The following is a 24,307-nucleotide window of genomic DNA, read 5'->3' as shown; positions in this document are numbered from 1 at the left end:
TCTACATCTAATAGCATACTTTGTACTTGAAAGATTTCCTCCTAAGAACAAGTCATGTTTCTTTGCTTTGACCACTTCTCTTCAATATTAGACTGCAGGTTTTATGTATGGCATTTAGTTAAGGAACAGAAGCTTAGGCATCTAGATTTTAAAGGAAGAAGCAAAGCTATTTGGAGATTGCAATGACTTTGTACTAGAAAATGCATTCAACAGTTGTTAGGACACAGAATCAATGAAAAAGAATCATTTACATTTATATATGCTAGCACTGAACCACCAAAAATGAAATAAGAAATCACCTCCATTTATGAGCATCAAAAATAATAAAATACTTAAGAATAAATTTAATAAAAGAAATTCAAGACCTAAATATTGAAAACTACAATTTTTGAAAGAAATTAAAGAATATCCAAGTACATGGACAGATATCTCCTGAATTGAAATATTGATATTGTTAGGATAGAAATACTTTTGAAGTTAATCTAAAGACTCAACTAATTCTTATCAAAGTCCCAGATAGCTTATTTATTTATTTTGAAATTGACAGACTGTTTATAAAATTCATATGGAACTGCAAAGAACCCAGGAAAGTCAAATCAATATTTTATTTATTTATTTATTTTAAAATATTTTATTAGTTGTTGATGGACCTTTATTTATTTATATGTGGTGCTGAGAATCAAATCCAGTGCCTCATATATGCTAGGCAAGCAGTCTACCACTAAGCCACAATCCCAGCCCCATCAAATCAATATTTAAAAAGAACAAATTAGGAGTACTCAAGCCTCCCCATTTCAAAATGCACTCTGAAGTTGCAGTAATTAATACTGTGTAGTTCTGAAATAGAATATTATAGATCAATAGAACAGAACCGAGAGTCCAGAAATAAATTTCTTTTTGTCAACTATTTTTTGACAAGAATGCCTATATAATTCAATGTGAAAAACTGTCTTTACCATTGCAAAGAAAGTTTCTTCCTTCTCTCATCATGTTTATAAAAAACAAAATAAAATGAAAGACTGAAATATAAAGAGCTATCATTATCAAAACTCTTAGAAGAAAACATAACTATAAATATTTCTGATCTTGGGCCAGATAAAACCTTCTTGGATATGTCACCAAAACCAAAGGCAACTGAGGAAACAATAGTAGATAACTTTGATTCATCAGAATGAAAATCTTTATGGTGCAAATACAACATGAAGGAAGTGAAAGGAGGGCTGGGATGTGGTTGCAGGGTAGAACATAAGTCCCTGAGTTTGAACCCTGTGGGGACAGGGCTAGTGAAAGGACAACTAATAGAATAGCATATATCTTATGCATCTTATACTTTTCAAGCATTTTTTTAAATCTAGGACTTATAAAGAATTTTCACAATTCTACAGTTAAAAGATAAATAACACAATTAAAATTAAGCAAAGAATCTGATGGTACATTTCTCTAAAGGAAACAAAAGCTGGCCAATATGATTATGAAAATATACTCAATATCTTTAGCAACTAGGGAAATACAAATCAAAATTGCAAAACGAGATATCACTTTACATGCAACAGGATGAAAATAATTATAAAGATGGACATGATGAAGATGTAAAAAATTGGTATCTCCCACATTATTGATGGGAACTTAAAATGGTATAGCTGCATTAGAAAACAGGTTGGCATTCCTAAAAATGTTAAAAATATAGTTATCATATAATCTTGGAATTCTACTCATAAGAATTGCTAATATCTCAATGTCTATATGTCTACACAGAAACTTGTATATGACTATTCACAGCAGTGTTATTCACAGTAAGAAAAGTCTGAAAACAGAAGAATGCATATATTGTATTATATCCAAACAATAGTATTCCATTATTCAGAAGAGCCATAAAGACAAAGGAAATGCTGACACTCGATAAAACATGGAAGAGTTTGAAAATATGCTACTTGAAAGAAGTGAGACAATAAAAGACTATATAGTATATGATCTTTATAAGAAATATTTGGAATATAGCTACTCATAAAGACAAAAAATAGGTAAGTATTTGCCTAGGGCTAGAGAGAAGGTGAGTGAATAGTAATCTCCAATAGGTAAGAAGTTTCTCTTTGGGGTGATAAAATGTTGTGAGCTTGGCTAGGGGGGATGGTTATACAATTTTGTGAATTTTATACTGTAAAAGTGTGAACTTATGTGAATTAACTCAACTAGAGGAAATTAAAGGATGAAAAAAAAATTTAGTATGTTAACACTAATAAAAAAAACAGCTGGAGGGGCTGGGGTTGTGACTCAGCAGTAGAGTGCTCACCTAGCACATGTGAGGCACTGGGTTCGATCCTCAGCATCACATAAAAATAAACAAAATAAAGATATTGTGTCCAGGTGTAATTTTAAACAATTAGTAAATAAATAAATAAATAAAATAAAGTTATTGTGTCCAACTATAACTAAAAAAAATTTTTTAGATTAAAAAAACAGCTGGAATCGCTATAATAATATCATAATATTTTAATTTGTTAAGAATATTTGTGAGTTCTACTTGTGCACCTATTGGTATAGATTAAAAATTCATGGAGTAAAATCTGGTTGAACTTAAAGTAGAAGTGGAAAAATTCACAGATGCAGTCAGAGAATTAAATACCTCTTAGTAATCTATGGAATTAGTAGAAAGAAATCCAATACAAAAAAGAAGGCTTCAACAACATTATAGGACAACATGCACTATTGATATATAAAGAATAATCTATCCAAATGCAATTATTTGTCAATTCTAACAAATATAATCCAATCAAAAATAGCAAAATTTATTTTTTTCCCAGGGGCACATAGGACACTTAGAAATGTTAACCATACTCTTGACTTTAACAATCATCAACCATTTTCTGAATTAAAATCATACAAAAAGTTTTCTAAGTATAGTAGAATTAAGTTGAGATCACAAAGGGAACATAACATAAACATCCTTCTCTGATAAGTGGATACTAATCCATAATGGGGGAGGACATGGGACCAGTAGAGGAACTTTGGTTGGGCCAAAGGGGAGGGAGGGGAGAGGAGGGGGAACGGGGATAGGAAAGATGGTGGAATGAGACGGACATCATTATCCTAGGTACATGTATGATTACATGAATGGTGTGACCCTACTTTGAGTACAACCAGAGAAGTGAAAAATTGTGCTTCATTTGTGTACAATGAAACAAACAGCATTCTGCTGTCATGTATAACTGATTAGAACAAATAAATAAATGAATTTTTTAAAAAATCATAAACAGCTATATTCTGTTTATAAGTGATTTACTTAAAATATAAGAATAGTCAGTTTAAGAATAAAAGATTGGAAGACTATATGCTACAGGAAATAGTATAACTGACAAGAAATTAGTATATCAGAAAAATTAGATCTTAGGAGAAAAAAGTATTAGGAGAGATAAAAAGAAATATTTCTTAATGATAAAACCTCAGTCCTATAGGAAGAGATAGTCATATTTATTAAAGAAACAAAATAGCATTGCCCCCAAACTTATAAAGTAAACGTTAAAAGAACTAAAAGCAGAGATAGACAAATCACAGATGGAAATTTTAACACAACTCTTAAACTAACTTAAGAAAGAAGAGAAAATTTGCAAAATACAAATTCTGGTACCACATTCAGCAACATCAGAAAACATTAGTTTGATGCACAATGAGGAGAATTTATCCTGAGAATCTATATGCTGGGACCAAATGACAATGTCAATGAAAGTCATATAATGGAAGCATACTATAGAGATACAGATAGACAGAGATATACAGATATAGACAGATATTCTGACCACTGCAGAATTAACTACAACTTGGTAAGAAATATATCTTAAAGTTTTCCTCAAATGTGAAAAGTAAACCACTGACTTGTAAATAATCTAAGGATTAAAGAAGAATGAGGCAATTAGTAGATATTCTGAACTAAAATGAAAATGTATGGTGAAGTTTGTGGGATGCAATTAAAAGCAAATTGAAGCTGCTGAATGGGTTAACTTGTTCCCTAGCAAATCTGATTCTCACTTTGCTTCCCTTGTGCCTTATCCCTGAATAATTAACTGCTAGAATCAGCTTTGTCAGGGAAAGGGCAACAAGAAAGACAGCAGTCATAAGAATCTTAATCAGTAATCTTTCTGTAGATTTACAGAAACCAGGAAGGTCCATGACCTTTAAGATAACATCAAGACATCAGAGTTGCTGGTAGCTGCAGAATTAATTGACTACCCTGGCGCCCTCCTGGCTATGGCTAAAAATATACTTCTGCAAAGTCTCTATGTAAGCTTAGCATCCGTGACCTCTAGGCAAGATGAAACTTTCAGGCAAGAGTCCTCCATTTTCCAAGCAAGAATCCTCCATTTTCCAACTCACTGGCTTGTTACCAAAAAGTTTCTTCTCTACCACTCTATCTCATGATGGAGTCATCAGCCTTATCTGATGGCAGCATAACCTAACCTTTTTTAATTTTTTAAAAATTCTTTAATTCGCTTCTGAACTTTTTTTTTTTTTTTTGGTTGCAGAATTTTGAGGAAAACTTACAGATTTAGATGTTTGTATTAGATCATTAAGAAAGGTCCAGGGTCACCCAATCAAGTTTTTTTTTTCTTAAAAATTTAGAGAAAAAAAAATGAAACTAAGCCCAAAGTAGGCTAAAAGAAGGAAATAAGAGCATACCTTTATAAAAAATGGACAACGAACAAAATTGGTGATAAAAAGGTATTTCTTGGAGAAATTAAATAAAATTTATAAACTCTTAGTAAAAATAAACAAAAAAAGAGAAAAGTGAGATACCCATTCTTAGGATGAAAGAGGAAGTCGCTATAGGTTGTGGAGACATAAAAGGACAATTTATTATATACCACTTTATGGCAATAAATTAGAAACTTTAGATGAAATTCCTTTAAAATCACAATTTACCAAAAGTAAAAATGAAAAGAATTATAAATGGTAATATTCCTATTCATTTTGAAGCAATTAAATAAATATATAAGGCCTTTTACATACACATCTCTCTCTCTCTCTCTCACACACACACACACACACACACACACACACACACACACACACACGACCCTACAGGCTCGGATGGCTATACCATTCTATGATTATATTCATTTGTTCTTCCAAACATTTAAAGATGAAAAAAGACAAATTCTATAAAGACTTAGAAGGTAGGAGAGAGGGTGAGTTTGAAATTCATTTTATGAGAATTGCATAATCCTGAAACCAAAACTTGGCAAGAATACCACCAAAGAAAAGAAAATGACAGCAAAATCTCTCATGAGAATGGAAGCAAAAATTCTAATTGAAACATCAAACAGAATCCAATGACACAGAAAAAAGAAAGCTCTCATTACCAAGTGGGATTTATTCCAGGAATGCATGATTGATTGCAACTCAAAATTTATACAATCGACCATGCTAACAGAAGAAAGAAAAAAATTCTATTATCATTCCACTAGATGGAGAAAAGACTTTTAGAAAACTAACACCTATTCATTACAAAAAGTCACAGAAAATATTGAATGAAAGGGAACTTCCTTAATCTAGTTAAAGATATTTTTTAAAAATTGAAGGTTTTGGGGAAGCATGTTTTCTTGCATTGCTGGTAGGAATGCAAAATGGCTCAACCCTTGATCAATTAATTCCATTTTTAGGAATTTATCCTGAGAATAAACTTTCAAATAATATGAAACACACACTGATATGATTTTGCCTAGAAAAATTATGGGTAATTTCAAAATGTTGGAAATTTACATGATCACACACAGAAGATTTGTTAAGTATGTTATATGTACACAATGCAGTAACAGGAAGTGTAAAAATTAGAATGAATTTAGCTTATAATGTGAGTGTTTAGGCCATTGACATGATTTAGTTGAGTTTAAATCTGCTATAATTTTTAGGAAAAAACTCCCAACTATACTCTAGAAATTAATGAATGGGTTAATCAAGGGAAAGAAGAGGACTGACATTTCTATCTAAATTATTTTCATTTTTAGAACATCATATGAAGGGGCTGGGCATAAGAAAAGTAGAGGGAGAGATTCTGAAGTTCACAGTCAGCTTGGGCAATTTAGCAAGATTCTGCTCAACATAGGGATTGGGATGTAGCTTCGTTTTGAATACCTGAGTTCAATTCTTGGTACCAAAAACAAAAACACATGGAACAAAAAGAATTGAAACTAACCCTAGAATTTTGAACACAATGCTATAAACTTTCAGAGCAAAATATTTTATAGACACACATACATACACATGAAATTTTAGACGCTGAATTTTTAAAAATTGATAGTGGTATGGGTATATTAATTCTAAAATACACTGTGGGCTTTTGAAAATAAATAAATAAGCAAATGAATGCTTTTGCAATCAGGTTTTTCACTATGAGAAAAATGAACAAAAATAAGAAATTAGGAATTAGCAGAGGAATCCTATGTTAGTGGATTGTGATTAAAGGCATGGATAAATAGGAGCAATAATATCCCCAAAGCAACAAGCATACTTAATGTTCATTCCCAGTTTATAAAGCAATTGCTCACTAATATGGTTCCTTGTAAAAAACAAATGGCTAATTTTAGGACTGGATAATGGGAAGTGAAAGGTGAGCCTAGCATAATTTATGTCAGAAAGTAAGAAAGCGCTCAAAAACTGATGACACATATCAAAAGGAGTTCTCATTGGAAAAATCTGGGACAATTTGAGCATAAAAATAATTAAAGGCAATAACAAATCACATATGCTACATTGAATATTAACCAATCTAGAAATCTCTACTAATATGAATAAATAAATAACAAAGAATTAGAGGGAAAAATCCTTCCTTAGAGTATAATGCCAACTAATATAAGCAGAAAAAAAATGATAACATTGAGAAAAATCATCATTGCACAATCACCTTCGTAATAAATAGGCCAGGTAAGAATCATCCATGGATTCTAAATCCATGTGGTCAAAGTTTGTTGAGAAATAATTTCTTAATTTACAAATATATGGAGATTTTCTAGTTATCGGCCTGCTAATCATTTCTATCTTATTTGCATTACAAAGAAAATGTACTTTATGAATCCTACCCATTCAAATTTATTGATGATTGGTTTATGACCAAATATGTGTCCATTTTTTTATAAGTCTTTTGTATGCAAATGGCAGGAATATGTATTTTTCATTTCTGGGTTCACATTTGTTCACTGTCCTCATATAATCACTGGGAGAGTTTTGTTAACATCTTATACCATGAGTGTAGATTTGTCTGTCTGTCCTTGTGGTTCTGTCTTGTTTCCTTTCTAAATGTTAAGGCCATATTACTATGTACTTATGAATTCATTATATTTTCTAGGTGAATTTAAGTCTTTCATCATTACAAAGTGACCTTCCTTCTATAGAATAATTCTTTTGTCAAAAAGTCTATTCTGAAAATATTAATATAGCTATGCCATTATTTCCATTGGGTGAAAGACCTTTGGCCTCTCACTTTCCTTAAGCTTTTATTTACCTTATGCTTTAAATATGTTGGTTGCTTTTTACAGATTCTGACCAGTCTTAGAATATTTAGTTAATTTATAATTAATATAATTAGGGATGCATTTGGTTTTAATTCTGCCATTGAATATGTGTTTTCTATTTTCCAACCATCTCTGTTTCTTTTTTTAACTTTAATGCTTCCTTTTGGATTTATTATAACTTTAAATTTGGAAGTTAAATGTTTTTTTTCTACTCTATTAGAAGTTGCCCTTTAATGTGCAAGTTATACTTTATTCATTAAAGTTTAATATTAAATATCACCTTTTCTCTTTCTCCTGGACAATGAAAGAAGCTTATTTTCAATGCTCTTTACTTCTAGACTATTATTTTATGCATTTAGGTCCATAAATACTTTGAGACCTAGAAGACATTATTGTTATTGTGCTCTACAGTCAATACTTATTTATATTTAAGAACACATTTACCATTTTCACTGCTCTTAATTGCTTCCTGTATATCTAACCTTCCGTCTGTGACCATTTTCCTCTGCTCTAAGCACACCCATTAGTATTTCCTTAAGTAGGAGTCTGCTATTGGCAAGTTCTGTCAGTTTTTGCTTGTCTTATACTGTCTTCACTTCACTTTAATTTTTGAGGTTTAATTCTGATGAGAATGTGACTCTGGCTTAATATTCTTTTTTTTTCTGTGTATTGGCACTATGATCCCAACATCTGGCTTTCATTGTTGCTATTGAGAAAACATTTGTCCATTTGTCCATTTGTCCATCTATACTGAAGTTATCTATTTTTTTTCTCTAAGGCTGATATTAAATTTTTTTCTCTTTTTCATCAATATTACTCTGATGGTTCCAGATGTTGATTGCCTTTTATTCATTCTGTTTGAGACTTGGTGAGCTTTTAAATATGAGAATCAATGTCTTTCATCAATTCCAAAAACCATTGGCTCTTCTAATATTGGTTTTCTGCCTTTCTTCTCTCTCCTTGTGCAACTCTTCTTGTTTTATACTATATGTCTATTATCCTCTTGTACTCTAATCTCTGTTTTCTGTCCTTGTAATTTTCCATGCTTCATTCATCAGAGTTTCTTCTTTCAAATCTCTAATAGTTCTCTCTATGGCCATGTCTAATCTGGCACTGAATTCTTAGGTTTTCATATTATGCTTAAGCTCCAAATTTTCTGGTTGTTTCTCAGATCTTAATGTTACCCTTTACAGTTTCTTGCTGAAAGATTTAAGTTTAGCTTATAATTGCCATGTTCACCTTACAAATGGTTGTTTAAAGTCTATGTCTGATAATTCGACCATCTTAAATAGCTTTAAGTTCATTTCTTTTATATTTCATTGTCCCATATCTGGTTCAAGTATTTTCTTTTATATCTGCTTATCACTGTGTTTCAGTGACTATATTTGAAAATTATTAAAAGAAGTAATTGGAGCTTAAGATTTTTTTTGTTGCTTATGCCAAATAAGCTGTTAACATGAATAATATGAAAACATGTTAATCCAATTTCAAGGCTCAAGATTTTTCTTGGCTACCTATATGACTTGAACCAGAATTGAATTTCATGTCATAGATGTTTAATCTTCTTCCTTCTTATTCCTAGACTACAGGTCTTTGGGATCCCAAAATTAAATTCAGATTGGCTGACCCTTGCCAAACTCTGTAATCTTACTTTGGTCCAACTTTGTGGGTCAAAGATGAGGCAATGAAATGTTTCCCAATCTGTTGGTCATATCTTTAGATTGGCAATTACATCTTTGGCAAAAGTGAACCAAATGTCATAATTTTTCCCGGACTTCTGTCTTTCTAAATCTTGGCCACATAAACACTCACCATTTTATTAGATTATCTGAGCTTTTAGTATTTTATTCATATTTTTAGTTGTCTTTAGCCCAAGAGTCATTGCAAATTACCCAGTCTGTCATTTCTAGAAACCGATGACCCTAGTATTCTAATTTCACTTACGTATATACTTTCTTTGTAAGTACCATAAGAACTGGATTCTTTTTAGATGAGCACCTTGGGGTAGAGACATTAAAATCTGTGAACCCTTAAAATTTTAAATCAAATTATATATATAGAATCCATTTATATTTGTGAAAAATTTCATGGCTTCTTATCCAAAGGTGTTTGTATTGTATATACTGATAGAACAATCTACAAAGAACGATGTTAAAACTTAAAATAAATAACTTAACCAAATTAAATTCATCAATAAACCCAGAGACAAATTTCTAGAAGATATCAGTGAAGATTGTGCAGAGGTTTTGATCTTGTTGGCAAATTTACCTAAATCTTTTATAGAAACATAGGTTTGAAGAAAAAATATTTAATGGGACACAATGTAAGCTCAACTGGAAGGAGATAAAAGAGGGCTGTAAAAGCCCTAAATCCAATGAGCTAACCTGCTTGACTTTAATAGTAGCATTAGTATAGTATTTATGAATATCTTAAATATTAGCAATAACATGACCATTTCTGTCTCTTTAAATTTCTCCACATCCCAATAAAAATTTTCCCCAAATCCTTAAAGAAATCAATAGCTTTCTCCTCTCTCTGTATAACCAGAATTCAAGAAGACAAATAAAGCTGAGGAGAAATAGTATATTTTATGTTTAACAAATTTAGCAAACATTTAGACCTGTTTTCTTCATAACGATCCAGATCATATTATTAATTTTCCACTGAAAAGGCTGTGGAATTAGAATTAAAACATTAAGGCTAATATTCTGGGATAGATGTATCTTTTCCAAGATTTGGATTTTTTTAATCTTTGTAATGGTCAACGCATTTTAAATATGCACAAGGCTTTGTATCTGTGTTGCAGAATTCATTGGCATACTAAAGTAAGAACTAACTTAGCACTATAAATGAAAACTTTACACCTATATGTTCATATTTGTCATATCCTGTATGTTCATATTTGTCATATTTGTTTCATTATTGTTAACCTAAATATCAGATAAATAGGTTAAGAATAATTCCTAACAATCCCGGCCATATACAACGTTACCAGTCGACGTCTGTACGTTGTTCACAGTACATAATCCGAAGGTATTGAGCATAGCCGTTGCAATTCTAATGGCCAGGAGTATATTTACCTATCGAAATTGCCCAAACAATAGCAATCTTCATGATGGCCTTAGTCCGCGAATTGAAACGGCTATGCTCAATAGGATTACGTATTGCTACATACCGATCCAGCGATATAGCGCAGAGGTGCATGATGGACGCAGTAGAAAATAAAACATCTAAAGAAATCCAGACGGGGCACAAATACCTAGGTAGTGGCCAGACATAATCTGAAAGAGAACAGAGAGAAGACAAAAATATGTTATTCAAATCGCACTAAATCCACTTTTCAATTTTAGTGCTCTAATTTTTTATTCTTAATCAAAGTTTTTTAAAGAAAGTGAAATTTCAGAAGCATTAATTTCCATAATGATGATGACGATGATGCTATCAGTGTTACATACATTTTTATTGCTGTAAACTTTATACAACATAAAACTGCCAGACACTGTGGCACTTGCCTATAATGGGGAGGTTGGAGGTAGGAGGTTCGTGGAGGCCAGCCTCAGTAACTTAGATAGATCCTGTCTCTTTCAAAATATAAAAAATTAAAAGGGGTTGGAATGTAAATCAGTGGTAAAAGGCTTCGTGGCTTATTGCCCCACCCAAATGAATCACTTAAAGTGTACAATCCAATGGCATTTAGTACATTCATAATATTGTACAACCATCACCTCTCTCTAGTTCTGAAAAATTTTATTATTCAAAAAGGAAATCACTTCCCATTAACCAGTCAGCCCCTCTCTCATTACTTCCCTCCTCCAGCCCCAGGAAATCTCTATAATCTTTTTTCTGTTATAAACTTACTTAATCTAGATATCTCATATAATTGGATTTTGTAAACTTTTGTGTCTGGTTTCTTTCACTTAGCATAATAATTTTGAGGTTTATCCATTTTGTAGCATGCATCAGTACTTCATTTTTTTTTATGGATTGTTTACTGCCTTGTATATAATTAGATCTGATTTTCATGTATTAATAGTGTCTCTTGTGACTTTGCTGAATTGATCTCATATCTATCTATCTATCCATCTATCTATCTATATCTATATATATCTATCTCTCTCTCTCTCTCTCTCTCTCTCTCTCTCTCTATATATATATATATATATATATGGTATGTGGGTTTGTTTTTGTTTTTGTTTTTAATTTTCCTATATAAGATCATGTTATCTGAAAATATAGATAATTTTATTTCTTCTTTTTCAATTTTCCTCTTTTATTTCCTTTTCTTGCCTAATTGCTCTAGATACAGTTTCCAATACAACACTGAATAGAAATAATGAAAGTGGGTTTCTTCTCTTTATTCCTGGTCTTAGAGGGAATTCTTTCAGCTTTTTTTTTAACTACTGATTATGAAATTATGATATTAACTGTGGATTTTCATTAATCCCTTTTATCATGTTGAGGAAGTTTTCTCCTATTTCTAGTTTGTTGAGTGTTTTTGTTTTCCATCATAAAAGAGTGATGGATTTTGTCAAATACATTTTTCTGCAGGAATGGAGATGACCTTGTGGCTTGTTTACTTCCCTCTGCTCTTACATTCCCACTTGGTCATAGTGCATAATATCATGCTGAATTGAGTTCATTTATATTTTGTTCAGAATTTTTGCGTCTATATTCATAAACTATCTTGGACTATGGTTTTCTTGTGATGTCTTTATCTGGCCTGAGTATTAAGATAAAGTTGGTCTCATAAAATGTAGTTTGAGAAGGACTGGTGTTAATTTTTTAAATATTTGGTAAAATTCACCAATGAAGTCACCTTGTCTTTTCCTTGTTGGGAGATTTTGGTAACTGATTCAAGTCTTTACTTGTTATAATTATCTTTAGACTATTTTTTCTGTGTTTCTACTTTGTTGGAGCACAATTGTTCATTATATTTTTTCCTAATCTATTTAATTTCTGGAAGGTCAGTAGAAATGCTCTTATTGTCATTTCTTATTTTCATAATTTATGTGATCACTTTTGTTTCTTAGTCATTCTGGCTAAAAGGTCTGTCAACTTCTTGGATCTTTTCAAAGAATCTCAACTTCTGATATTCTTCATATTCTTTATTTTTCCCATACTCTATTTTATTTGTCTTTATCATTTCAGTTTTTTTTTCTAGTTGAATGAAGCTTGCTCTTTTATTCTAGTTCTTTTTCTATTTTACATCTTAAGGATATAAATTTATGTTATATCCTTCTTTAGGGTCTTTTACTGCTTTTTTTTTTTTTAAACCAACCCTTTTCTTTATTTTTGTGGTGCTGGGAATGGAACCAAGGCCCCACATATGCTAAGAACATGATCTATCATTGGGCTGTACTCTCAGCCCCTTTCTTCTTTATAAATGTAGCCATTTATAGAATAAATTTCCCTCTAAACACAGTTTTTGCTGCATACCATAATTTTTGGCAAGTTTTTATTTCACTCTTTTTCAAAATATTTTTAAATTTTATTTGTGATTTCTTCTTTCACCCATTGGCCATTTAATAGTGAGTATGCTGTTTAATATCTACATATGTTCAAATTTGTCCATTTTCTTTCTAATGCTGATTTCTAGTTTTACTCCATTGTGGAGAATATACTTTGAATAATAATAATATTTTAATTAATTTATATTTGTTTAGTGGCCAAACATATGGTCTATCTCAGAGAACATTCTATATGTTATTGGATGGATTATTCTCTATGTCTATTAGAATTAGTTGCTTTATAGTTTTCTGTGTGTGTGTGTGTGTGTGTGTGTGTGTTTCAGTAGTGAGGATTGAACCCATACATACATGGTAAGCAAGCATTCTACCACTAAGCCACATTCCCAGCCCTTTATAGAGTTTTCTAATTCCTCTATCTCTTTATTTATCTCCGTAGTTGGTCTATACATTGTTTAAAATAGGGTATGATGCCTCCAAGTATTATTGTAGGTATGTTTTCTTTTTCTTGTTTCAATTCTTTTACTTTTGCTTCCTGTGTTTGTTGGGCTCTGTTGTTAGGTGCATATATGTTTATAGGTTTTGTATCTTCTTGGTGACTTTACCTATTTATGAATTTATGATGTCCTTTGTCTTTCATATAAGTTCTATTTTTTTGACATTAATTTAACTCTCCTTGGTTACTATTTGCATGGAACATTCCTTCACTGTCAATATCCAGGTGTCCTGAGATATTGAGTTTCTTATTTGCAGTATATAGTTGGATAATATATTTTTGCTCATTCTGCTAGTCTCTGCCTTTTAATTAGAGTTTAATGCATTTCACATTTAAATTAATTACAGTTAAGAAAAGATTTACTTCCATCATTTTCTATATGATATATACCATCATTTCCTCCAGTAATGCCTTCATTTGTGATTAACTGACCTTTTTATAAGAAACTACTTGATTCGCTTCTTATTTTTTTTCCCTGTATAATGTTTTAGTTTTTTCCTTAGTAGCTAGCCTGGGGATTACAATTAATATCTTTTTCTTATAAGAATAAAGTTTTAATTATGCATATTTTGAATACTGTACAAAAATTTTGTGGTCCCTCTATCTCTACCCATTCCTGGATACTCTGTCACCTTTCAGTGTTGATATTTCCTCAAATTATTTTCTCAGGTTCTTTAGACCACAAAAACTGAAGATTACTTATTGGAGTTTTATCCACCTATCATGGCAGACTATGTCTTCCACTTAGATTATACATCATGGAAGCTGGAAACTCAATCAGTGTTATGACTTTCTTCAAAGTGTTTTGACCCTCCAGAATTCTGTATTGGGTTATTCTCCAGTAAATCAGATAATTTGTTTTTGTGTTTTATTTATTTATCTGCTGAAAGGTTGATTCAAGAGCAGCTTACTTGACCATAACAGAAGTCAAACTACCAATCAGTAGGATTTAACCAGTACAATAAAGAAAAGCTATCACCAGAAATTATTTGGACCAAATGTCTTTGTGGCTCCTCATTATTGTTAATAATTTTTTGTACCTTCTTCAGATTGTATCTATCATGAAAGTTGATTGTGTTGAAGATTTTGATACTCTACTCAACATGTTTCACCTGCAAAAATTGCTTTTCCAATTGTGCTTTAAATGCACAGGTATTTCTTCGCTATTACTATGTGGGAGAATTTTATTGCCATAATCACTAGAATATAAGTTCCATTGGGTGAACAATCACTGCCTGTTTTATTTTTCTACTATTCAATCTATACTGCTCGGAATTATGGGTAAATTTATGTGATTCATGTATATTTCACATAAGGAATGTATGGAAAGTTTGGAAGGAGTTACATAACAAAGAGACTATTGCACATTTTCCATGGGGCAAGTAAATTCATAGTTAGATGAAATAAAATCTGACTTTCAGAGGAAACAATTGCACACAGTATTTCATATTTTATATGTTCATTCACTCATTTACTCAAAGAGTACTTGATTTTTAATAACTCCAGAATCACAGACATATCCAACAATATTGAAAAAAAGTAGTGAAGATGGAGTAAATGACACTCTCATCTTTCATTTCTTTTGTTTAAAAGAAATATAAAAGATTTTATTCCTATGAAGCAATGGAGACATTCTTTGCCTTGGAGAAAAGAATAGTCCAGTATTCTGACAATATAATTAAAAGGTATAGTAATTTGGGGAGAATTGTGAAATAATACCAACCTAGAACTTGGGAATTAGAAATTATAATTAATTTGTTTAAGTTAACATACATGAAAAAATGAGTAACCATAATAAAATTTAAAAGTTCCCCAGAGCATTTCATAAAACAATATAGTGTCAATAGCAAAACTCCAAAAACACTTAAAAAAGATTAGAGACAAATAGCATTCAATGATATAGATTCACAAATAAAATATTATCAGAGTCCAGTAAAATATCAAAGGAATAATACATCATGAAAAAACAAGAGTTATTCCAGGGATTCAAGGGTGATTTAATACCATGAAATTTACTAATAAAATTCTTTGTTAACAATTGTGAAGAAATTTTATGATTTTTAATAGGTAATGAAGAATAATTTGATTAAATGGAGAAACTACTTATAATTAAAATTTCAATTATATAGGGATAAAAGGAGCCTTCTTATAAATATGATAAAGGTAATTTACCAAAAACCAACAACAAATATTAAAAATAGTAATGCCATCAATACACATCAATAACATTAAATTTGGGAAATGGACAGGATGCCAACTTATCCTATTACTCATTATTTTATTAATTTTCACCAAGATAAGATTGTGAATAATTTGTATCACAATCTTATTTTCTTATGCTTTAGAAAGCAAGGGATCAAATTATCTGTTGTCTATTGTTGGGGTGACCGTAGGCCTAGCAAATCTGACACTTTTCTAAAAATAGTACTGGATTTACTACATGAAAATTACATGATACAAGATAAATATAAAATAATCTAGAGGTTGAAATAGTCTAAGAACAAGGCTGGAAATGGAATAAAGACAAAATAGTCCATTAGCAACAGTGAGAGAATTCATAAAATATCTTACTAAAACTTTAACAAGATAGATTCAGGACCTATATTAGAAAATAATCATGAAAACTTCTGGGAAAATATGAATTTACATCTAAACAAATGGAAGGTCACACACTATATATATATATATTTTTTTTTTGGATGGGAAAACACAGATCTATTTACTTATGGTACCAAATGTGCATAAAAAAATCAATCATATACAGATTTTGGGAGTAAATATAGGGATTATTACTATTTCCCAGCATCATTCATGAGGCAAGATTAACCTTGAAAAGAAAGCTTGAAAGTGTGTCATTTTAAACAAATGAAAGTTATTCTGTGAATAAGTTAATATATACATTTTTCTTTTTTATTACTATTTTCTATTTATTCATTTTTACTGATTGCATATTGTATTGACTTTACCCAAGCCTGCACTTCAATATTCATATGCTTTTTTCATGTTAAAAATTAGATAATTGTATTGATATAGAGATGAGTTGATTAGTGTGCTATATTAAAATACTTTCTTCAAAAAAATTAAGATTTTTTTTTTGTGAACCCCTCTAGTTTGGTAGGCTGTAGGGGGTTTTTTTCTTTATTTTTTCTTTATAATTATACATGATAGTGGAATGTATTTTGACATTTACGTTCATGGAGTATAATTACCCATTCTTGTGGGTGTACATGATGTATGTACATTTTTTTCTATAATTCAATGTGATTCGTGATAAAATTAATTTTAGAAAACTAAATTAAGTCTCCTTAATTCTTAATCTCCCAAAGAAAACCCACCAAATGTTTATAACATATATTATACATAGTAGGTAAAAGTCCAAGTCTTTCCTTTGAGTTTTGAAAGAGACAAGAATGTCCACTATAACAACATCCATTCTGCCCTGTACTAGAGTTACTCATTAGCATGCTATGGTAAGTAAAAGAAATAAAAATATGGAAGATTTAAGTAGAAAAATGAAAACATGACTGTGTACTTAGAAAAACGAAACAACTTTACAGATACATTTTGAGAATTAGTAAGTAAATTTAGAAAGATTGTTAGATAAAATATAGCCAACATGTAAAAAAATCAATTTTATTTTCATAATGCAGAAACAAAAGTGATAAAATGACTTTTTGAATTTTTTTTTGAATTTTTTAATATTTATTTTTTAGTTATCGGTGGACACAACATCTTTGTCTGTATGTGGTGCTGAGGATCGAACCCGGGCCGCACGCATGCCAGGCAAGCGCGCTACCGCTTGAGCCACATCCCCAGCCCAACTTTTTGAATTTTTAACAAAGTTGCCCATTAATAGTCTTCCATTTCTGGCAAAATTGGAGGGAGCACATTCAACCTGATCTCTCCTACAGAATACAAGTAAAACCTGTGGGCAAAATCAAAGAACTATCATTAAGAGTGATTTTCCTGTTTCCTCTCCCTAAATTATTTCCTGGCTTAGATTTTAATGCAGCCAAAATCATTAGAACTGTGTAGTGGATGTGAAGAAAGAAACCTCCAAGAAACATACTTTCCCCAATGGACAGAAAAGACAATTAACTATAAAGTACAGAGGTAATTTAGAGGACAGAGAACACAGGCATAAGACAGAGAAATTATTTTCTTTGCTCTTCTTTTTCTCTCCTGCCATGAAAGCATGCATCAATCACTAAGATGTCCACCAGTTGTGCAGGTAATTAAACCTTTGAGAGAAAAAATCTCTCAGTTTGACCATGTGAACTAGAAAAAAAAGACCACCAAGGTCTGAAGAGTGTGAAGGGAATGCCCAATTATTTTTTCTCTTTCATTTCCCTACATTTGTCCCTGAAGCAGACTCCAAAACAATAAATGCACAATATGAAGAATCTAAAAATCGGACTTTCTCACCAGAGTTCCAGGAAATGTCCACTGTAGTGAAAATCAAGGAGATGAAGAGGCTTGAGAATAGGTCACCTAAATCCTAGGCTCATCTATCAGCTACACATTTGTAAAAATGACCCAAAGCCATGTAACAAAAGACTGAAAATTGGACTATGATATACAGTACTGTCCAGGTCCCATATGGGACCCCTGAATAATACCCACGGGACAGATCCAAGGAGCATTCCAAATGCTTTGAAAATCAAACTGACATTGGAAACAAGGCCCACAGAAAAAAGAGTTGAGACTTGGGTTCTAAATCTAATGAGGCTGATCACCTATTATAATTCTAAAAACCAATATTCTCAAGAGAATATTTAAAAGACTCAGGGTCAGGAGAGCAAAGATGATGTAGCAGGGAACTGTGGGGATGTCTATTGAAAGAAACACCAAAGAAGAGATAAAAACTGTCAAAATCAACCTTACTAGAACTCTTACAGTCAAAGGTTTATAGCAATCAAGCAAACATTTACTAGGGGAAAGCTAAATGAAACATCATGGTGTGTGTGGGGGGGTGGTCTTGAAGTACTTTATCTTATGGTAATCCACTCAATTCCTTACTGGGAGGACAGTTTTGAGATGGCAGTCCACACTGCTAATGTGGATACCTTGTTCTAGAGGGAACACAATGCACATTCACCCCAAGGATACATCTGTTTTGATTTGACTGTGGTTTCCCTGAAGGACTGCTACAAAAGACTTCCCTTTAATTCAGAACACCCCTCCCCACCCCACCCACACAATAAATACTGAAAGACAAATGAACAAACTGGGGCAAAAAAAAAAAAAAAAAAAGAAAAAGAAAATTTATGTGTGTGTGTGTGTGTGTATTTGGGGGCAAAAAATAGATGAATGAAAATGCTGAAAGCCTGGTAAGAAATTCAAAGAGTGACATTTTGAGGGTATGAGATATTTGAAAAGTTCCTTCATATTCCAGGGACTCTTGAAAGGCAGGGGCATGTTCAGGACAGAATATATTCTTGCCAAAGAACTGAAAAGATGCTGAGATTCACCTAGGGCTGATATCTAACTTGAGTGTATGAAAGATATGTAGACAAAGAGTTTTAAAAATCCTAAGTGTAAGGATTAACTTAGAGAAAACCTGAAAAGACCTGGTACTATGAATATCCCCCCTGCCAAAGTAATATGTTGAAATCTAATCACAAAAGTGATGGTGTTATGAGGCTTGGCCTTTGGGAAGAAATTAGATTACAAGGATGGAGTCTCTCTGAATGGGATTAGTGGCCTCATAAAAGAGGCTTGAAAAAGACTGATTCCTCCTTCCATCATGAGAACAAGTGAGAAATCACCATCTATGAACCATAAATGGATCTTCACCAGATGACAAATCTGATGGGGTTTCCAAGCTTCCAGAATTGTGAGAAATAAGTTTCTGTTGTTCATAAGTCCAAAGCAATGTACAGATTCAACACCATCCTTACCAAAATCCCAATGGCATTTTTTATGGAAATAGAAAAAAAAATCATCCTAAATTTCATATGCAATCTCAAATGATTCTAATAGAATAAAATTGAAAGACCAATACTTCATGATTTTAAAAAATACTATAAAAACTATAGTAATCATAACACTATGGTATTAGCATAAAAAGAAACAAACAGCCTAATGGAATGGAGGACCATGTTTTCTGTTTTTTAATATTTATTTATTTTAGTTGGACACAATATCTTCATTTTATTTTTATGTGGTGCTGAGGATCCAACCCAGTGCCTCACGCATGCTACCACTGAACCACGACAACAGCCCAGACCATGTTTTCTTAAATAGAAAACATAGGCGAAAAGTTTCATTACATTTGGCAATGATTTTGTGAATGATTTCTTGGAATGACATCAAAAGCATAGGCAACAAAAACAAAAATAGATAAAAACAACTACATTAAACTATAAACTTTTTGCATCAAAAGACAAAATTAAGAGAGTGAAAAGTCAATCTGTAAAATTGGAGAAATTTTTATAAATCATATCTAAGGAGTTAGTATCCAGAATAGATGAAGAATTTCTACAACTCAACAACAAATAATTTAAAAACCTGATTAAAAAACAGGCAAAGGATTTGAATAGATATCTCTCCAAAGATGATATACAAGTGGACAACACGCTCTGATGACTACTAATTATCAAGAAAATGCAAATTAAAGCCATTGAGATATTGCTTCATGCTAATTATGATGACTATTACAAAAATTCTTAAAAATTAACAATGGCTGGAAAAACTGGGACACTTGCCCTGTGTTGGTGGGATTGTAAAATGGTGCAACTACTATGGAAAAGAGTATGGAGGATCCTAAAATTTAAAATAGAACTATCACATAATCCAGTAATCCCATTTCTGGATATATATTCAAAAGAATTGAAAGCAGGCTCTCATAGGTATTTGTTCAATATATTGATAGCTGTAGTAGTCACAATAGTCAAGAGGTAGAAGCAATCCAAATGTTCATTAATGGATAAACAGATAAACAAAACGTGGTATATATGCACAATGGGATATTACTGAGATTTAAAAAGTAATGAAATATTGATAAATACTGCATCATGAACAAACCTTTAAGACATGGATGCTTTCATAAATTAGTCAGACAAAAGAAGATAAAAACATGCAGAGTTACTAAGTTCTTAGATACTGATAAGAGAATAGTGTTTTCTAAGGGCTGGGGAATGAGATAATATAGAACAACTACTTAATGGATATGGAATTTGTGGGGGAGTGATAAAAATTTCTTGGAACATGTGGCTGGGGAGGTAGCTCAATAACAGAGTGCTTGCACGGCATGTACAAGGCCCAAGGCTTGATCCCTAGCACACGTGCACACACACACACACACACACACACACACACACGACAACATCAGCAACAAAACCCTGGAACTAGAAAGAAGTGATGAGTGGACATTGCTGTGAGTGTATTAAGTACCATTAAATTTTACCCTTCCAAGTGGTAATGGTTAATTTATGGAATGTGAATTTCACATCAATTAAAGGAAAAAAAAAAACCAAATGATCTCAAAACATAATATTGAAAGTATCAAGGATACAAAACATTTTACTCAAATATCATAGAATTTTAGAAAAATTTCAAAAAATTTAAAGGAAAAAGAGAATTTAAAAAAGAAAGAAAGAAACAACGTTAAGATGGCCCAAATGTTGGAATTTATAGACAAAGACCTTTCAAAGCAGCTACCATAACCATGCTTAATGAAGGAAGAGAGAGTTTATTTTGAAATGAATAGGAAGATAGGAGTTCCCAACTAGTAAGAATTTAAAAGAATCAAATAAAAACTTTAAGAGCTGAAAAAATACAATATTTGAAAGAAAAAAATCATTGAACAAGTTTAATAACAGAACAGAGACAATAAGAGTCATGGAAACTTAAGTTAGATCAATATAAATTATTGAATCTGAACAACAGTAGGAAAAAAATTAAAAATAAATGTACATATTAAGGACCAGTAGGATAATATCTATGTTTAATATTTGTGTCATTGAAATTCTATATGAAAGGAAAAAGATTGATAAAGAAAAAACTATTTGAAGAAATAATGGTCCAAAGCATGCCACATTTGGTGAAAAACAAATTAACAGAGTTAAAAAGGTCTGTAAAAGTCAAATGGTTAAACTAAAAAAAAATCATACGTAGATAAACGCATTATAATAAAATTGGTGAAAACAAGAGACAAGGAAAGAAATCTTGAAAGCAGCCTGAGAAAATTACCCTTTACATACAGCAAAGCCATGATTTGAATGACTTCAGCTTTTTTATCAGAAAATATGGAAGCCAGAAGGCAATGTAATCATAATTTTAAAAAGTTGAAAGAAAGGCACTTCTAATTTAGAATACTATATCCAGTGAGAATCACAAATGAGTGTGGAAAAAGAATTCTCAGATGAAGAGTAACTAAAGAAGTCATTGCCAGAAGATTTACTCTGAAAAATGTTAAAGGGTGTTCTATAGGCAGAAGAAAATTATACTAGAGAAAAACTTGAAAACTTTAGAAATGAAGGGGATCAAAAGTAATGGTGCATATATGGCAGAAATATAATGGATTCTTAAATCTTTAAAATACATATGGTTGTCAGAAACAAAAATTATAACATTGTCTAATGAGATTCTGAAAGCATGGAGATGTAGTCTATATTACAACTAAGACAAATCAGAGGTAAGAATACATGATTGTAAGTTTTTTATATTTTACTTAAAATGATAAAATATTAGCTATAAAGAAATTATTAACCATTAGGTATGTGTATGTATGTGTGTGTGTGTGTGTGTGTGTGTATTCTGATCCAAAGCACATTTACTACCAAAAAATATTGTCAAAAAGCCAAGCAATCAATTAAATGGAATATTCAAATAAAAAAACATAATTCAGAAGTTGGGAACAAAGGAATAAAAAAAAGAAGGGATAAATAGAAAATAAATTTTAAAATGGTAGAAATGAGTCCAAACAAATAAACAATAATATTAAATGTAAGCAGTTTTAAAATGCCAATTTAAAGAAAGAAACAGCAATCCTGGATTAAAAATGAGATGGAGTTGACAAAATTACATGCTATATATAAAAAACTCTACAAATTTAAATATAGTAATATAGATAGGTATATAGTAAAAAGATATAAAAGGTGTATATTGCATATACTAATCAAAAAAGTGCTAGAATTAATGTATTAATAACAAAAAAGGAAATTTCATATAAAATGGGTAACAATTTTATAATCATAAAGATGTCAATTCATAAAGGAAACATAATAGTCCCAAACATTTATGCACCTAATAACTAAGCTGCAAAATTCATAAAGCAAAAAGTGATAGAACAAAAGAAAATCAAAATTACAATCACAATATACTTTAAGATATTAACTCCCCCCTCAGCAATTGAAGTACAAAGACCAAAAATTATCAATGATACAGAAGAGCTGAAAAACATTTCCAACAAAATTGTTCTAATTGATAAAACACTATACCCAACAACTGGAAAATATACAATCTTTTCAAGATCTCATGGAAAATTGACCAGTAAAGATCATATTCTGGAACATTAAATAAACCTTTAAGAAATTAAAATGATTGCAATCATACAATATGTGTTCTCTAACAAAATTAGCCTTAAACCAATAACACAAAGATATTTTAAAAACATTTGAAGATTTGGAAATCAAGCAATACACTTCTTAATAAGCCATGTTTCAAAAAGGAAGAAGCAAATAAAATTAGAAAGTAGTTTGAAGTAAAAAAAATGAAAATAATTCATATCAAAATTGGTGTGGTGGAACTAAAGTAGAACTGAAGGGAAATTTCTAACATTAGTTATGGCTTATTATAGAGCAAACAAAACAAAACAAAAATCAAATCCACGATCTAAGCTTCCAAATTAAAATCTAAGACAAACTAGGGACAATTAAAGCCAATAATAGAAGAAAGGAAATAATAAATATAAAAGCAGAAATCAATGAAATTGAGAAAATACAATAATAGAAAAAGTTCAATGAAATTAAATGTTTTTCTAAAATCAACAAAATTATAAACCTGTACATAGATTGACCAAGAAATAAAGGCAGAGGACACAAATGACCAATATCCTTGGCCAAAGAGGAGATATCTTTATATATTCCACAATATAAGAGAACATTTGCATGTCCATACATTTGCATGAAATTTTGGGATCCTTAGGTATGAAACCACAAAATTTTTGAACTGTGCACTATGCCCAGAATTCAGTAAAACTTCTGTGCTACTGAGGAAATTAAAAGGAAAATAAATGTTCCAAATTCCTGAACTTGAGTCAGCCTTTTTCCGGGCATAGAATTGGCCTACTTTCCACCCATTAAAGAATGCCAAAGCCAGGGTAGTTGACTAGAAACTTAATCCAGATTTGACGGCACAGCAGATAAATACTTTTTAGAACTTCAGAGTCTTTGGAAATGGCCTTATTAAAGGATTGCCTGAACTTTTCTTTATTACTTCACTCCTACCCCCATGTTTTTAAGAGCTAGTCCCTACTCTTGCTATTTCCTATGACCTTGCCCTTGACAAGTTTCCCTGAACCTGATTGTTGTATACTGCATCTAACATGAATTATATATCCTAAGTATTTGGGGGACACGCCACTAACTTTCTGCCTTGTAATCATATTCACCACCTCCCCTTGTAATTTAATTCCTGCCTGAAATTATCAAGTCCTCTCTGGACTACTGCTCCCAAATAGCCCACTTATGACTTCAAGCCTCCTTTTATTTGCTATTTCTACTTTTTGGTCTATAAACTTTGTTTCTTGCTGCAAGTAGGAATTTGATTCTCTCTCCCTGTAGCTACTTTGCCTCTGGTCACCCTAAATTTGTGTCCCTAATTCCTAATCTCCCAAGGAT

The 24,307-nt window shown here is 31.4% G+C and overlaps 1 protein-coding gene across 1 annotated transcript in view; it reads right to left on the bottom strand.

The window, feature by feature from the left end:
- The window catches only part of Htr2c (5-hydroxytryptamine receptor 2C), a 117,805-nt gene that overhangs the window by 31,122 nt on the left and 62,376 nt on the right, over positions 1–24,307 (bottom strand). The window contains exon 3 of the mRNA XM_077107279.1: positions 10,583–10,783. Within this exon, the coding sequence (XP_076963394.1) occupies positions 10,583–10,783 (201 nt within the window). The remainder of the gene's footprint in view (positions 1–10,582; positions 10,784–24,307) is intronic.

Source organism: Callospermophilus lateralis, chromosome X (assembly GCF_048772815.1).
Source record: "Callospermophilus lateralis isolate mCalLat2 chromosome X, mCalLat2.hap1, whole genome shotgun sequence".
Classification (NCBI taxonomy): Eukaryota; Metazoa; Chordata; class Mammalia; order Rodentia; family Sciuridae; genus Callospermophilus; species Callospermophilus lateralis.
Note: the sequence above shows the minus strand (reverse complement) of the source record. Positions and strands in the feature narration are given on the sequence as shown.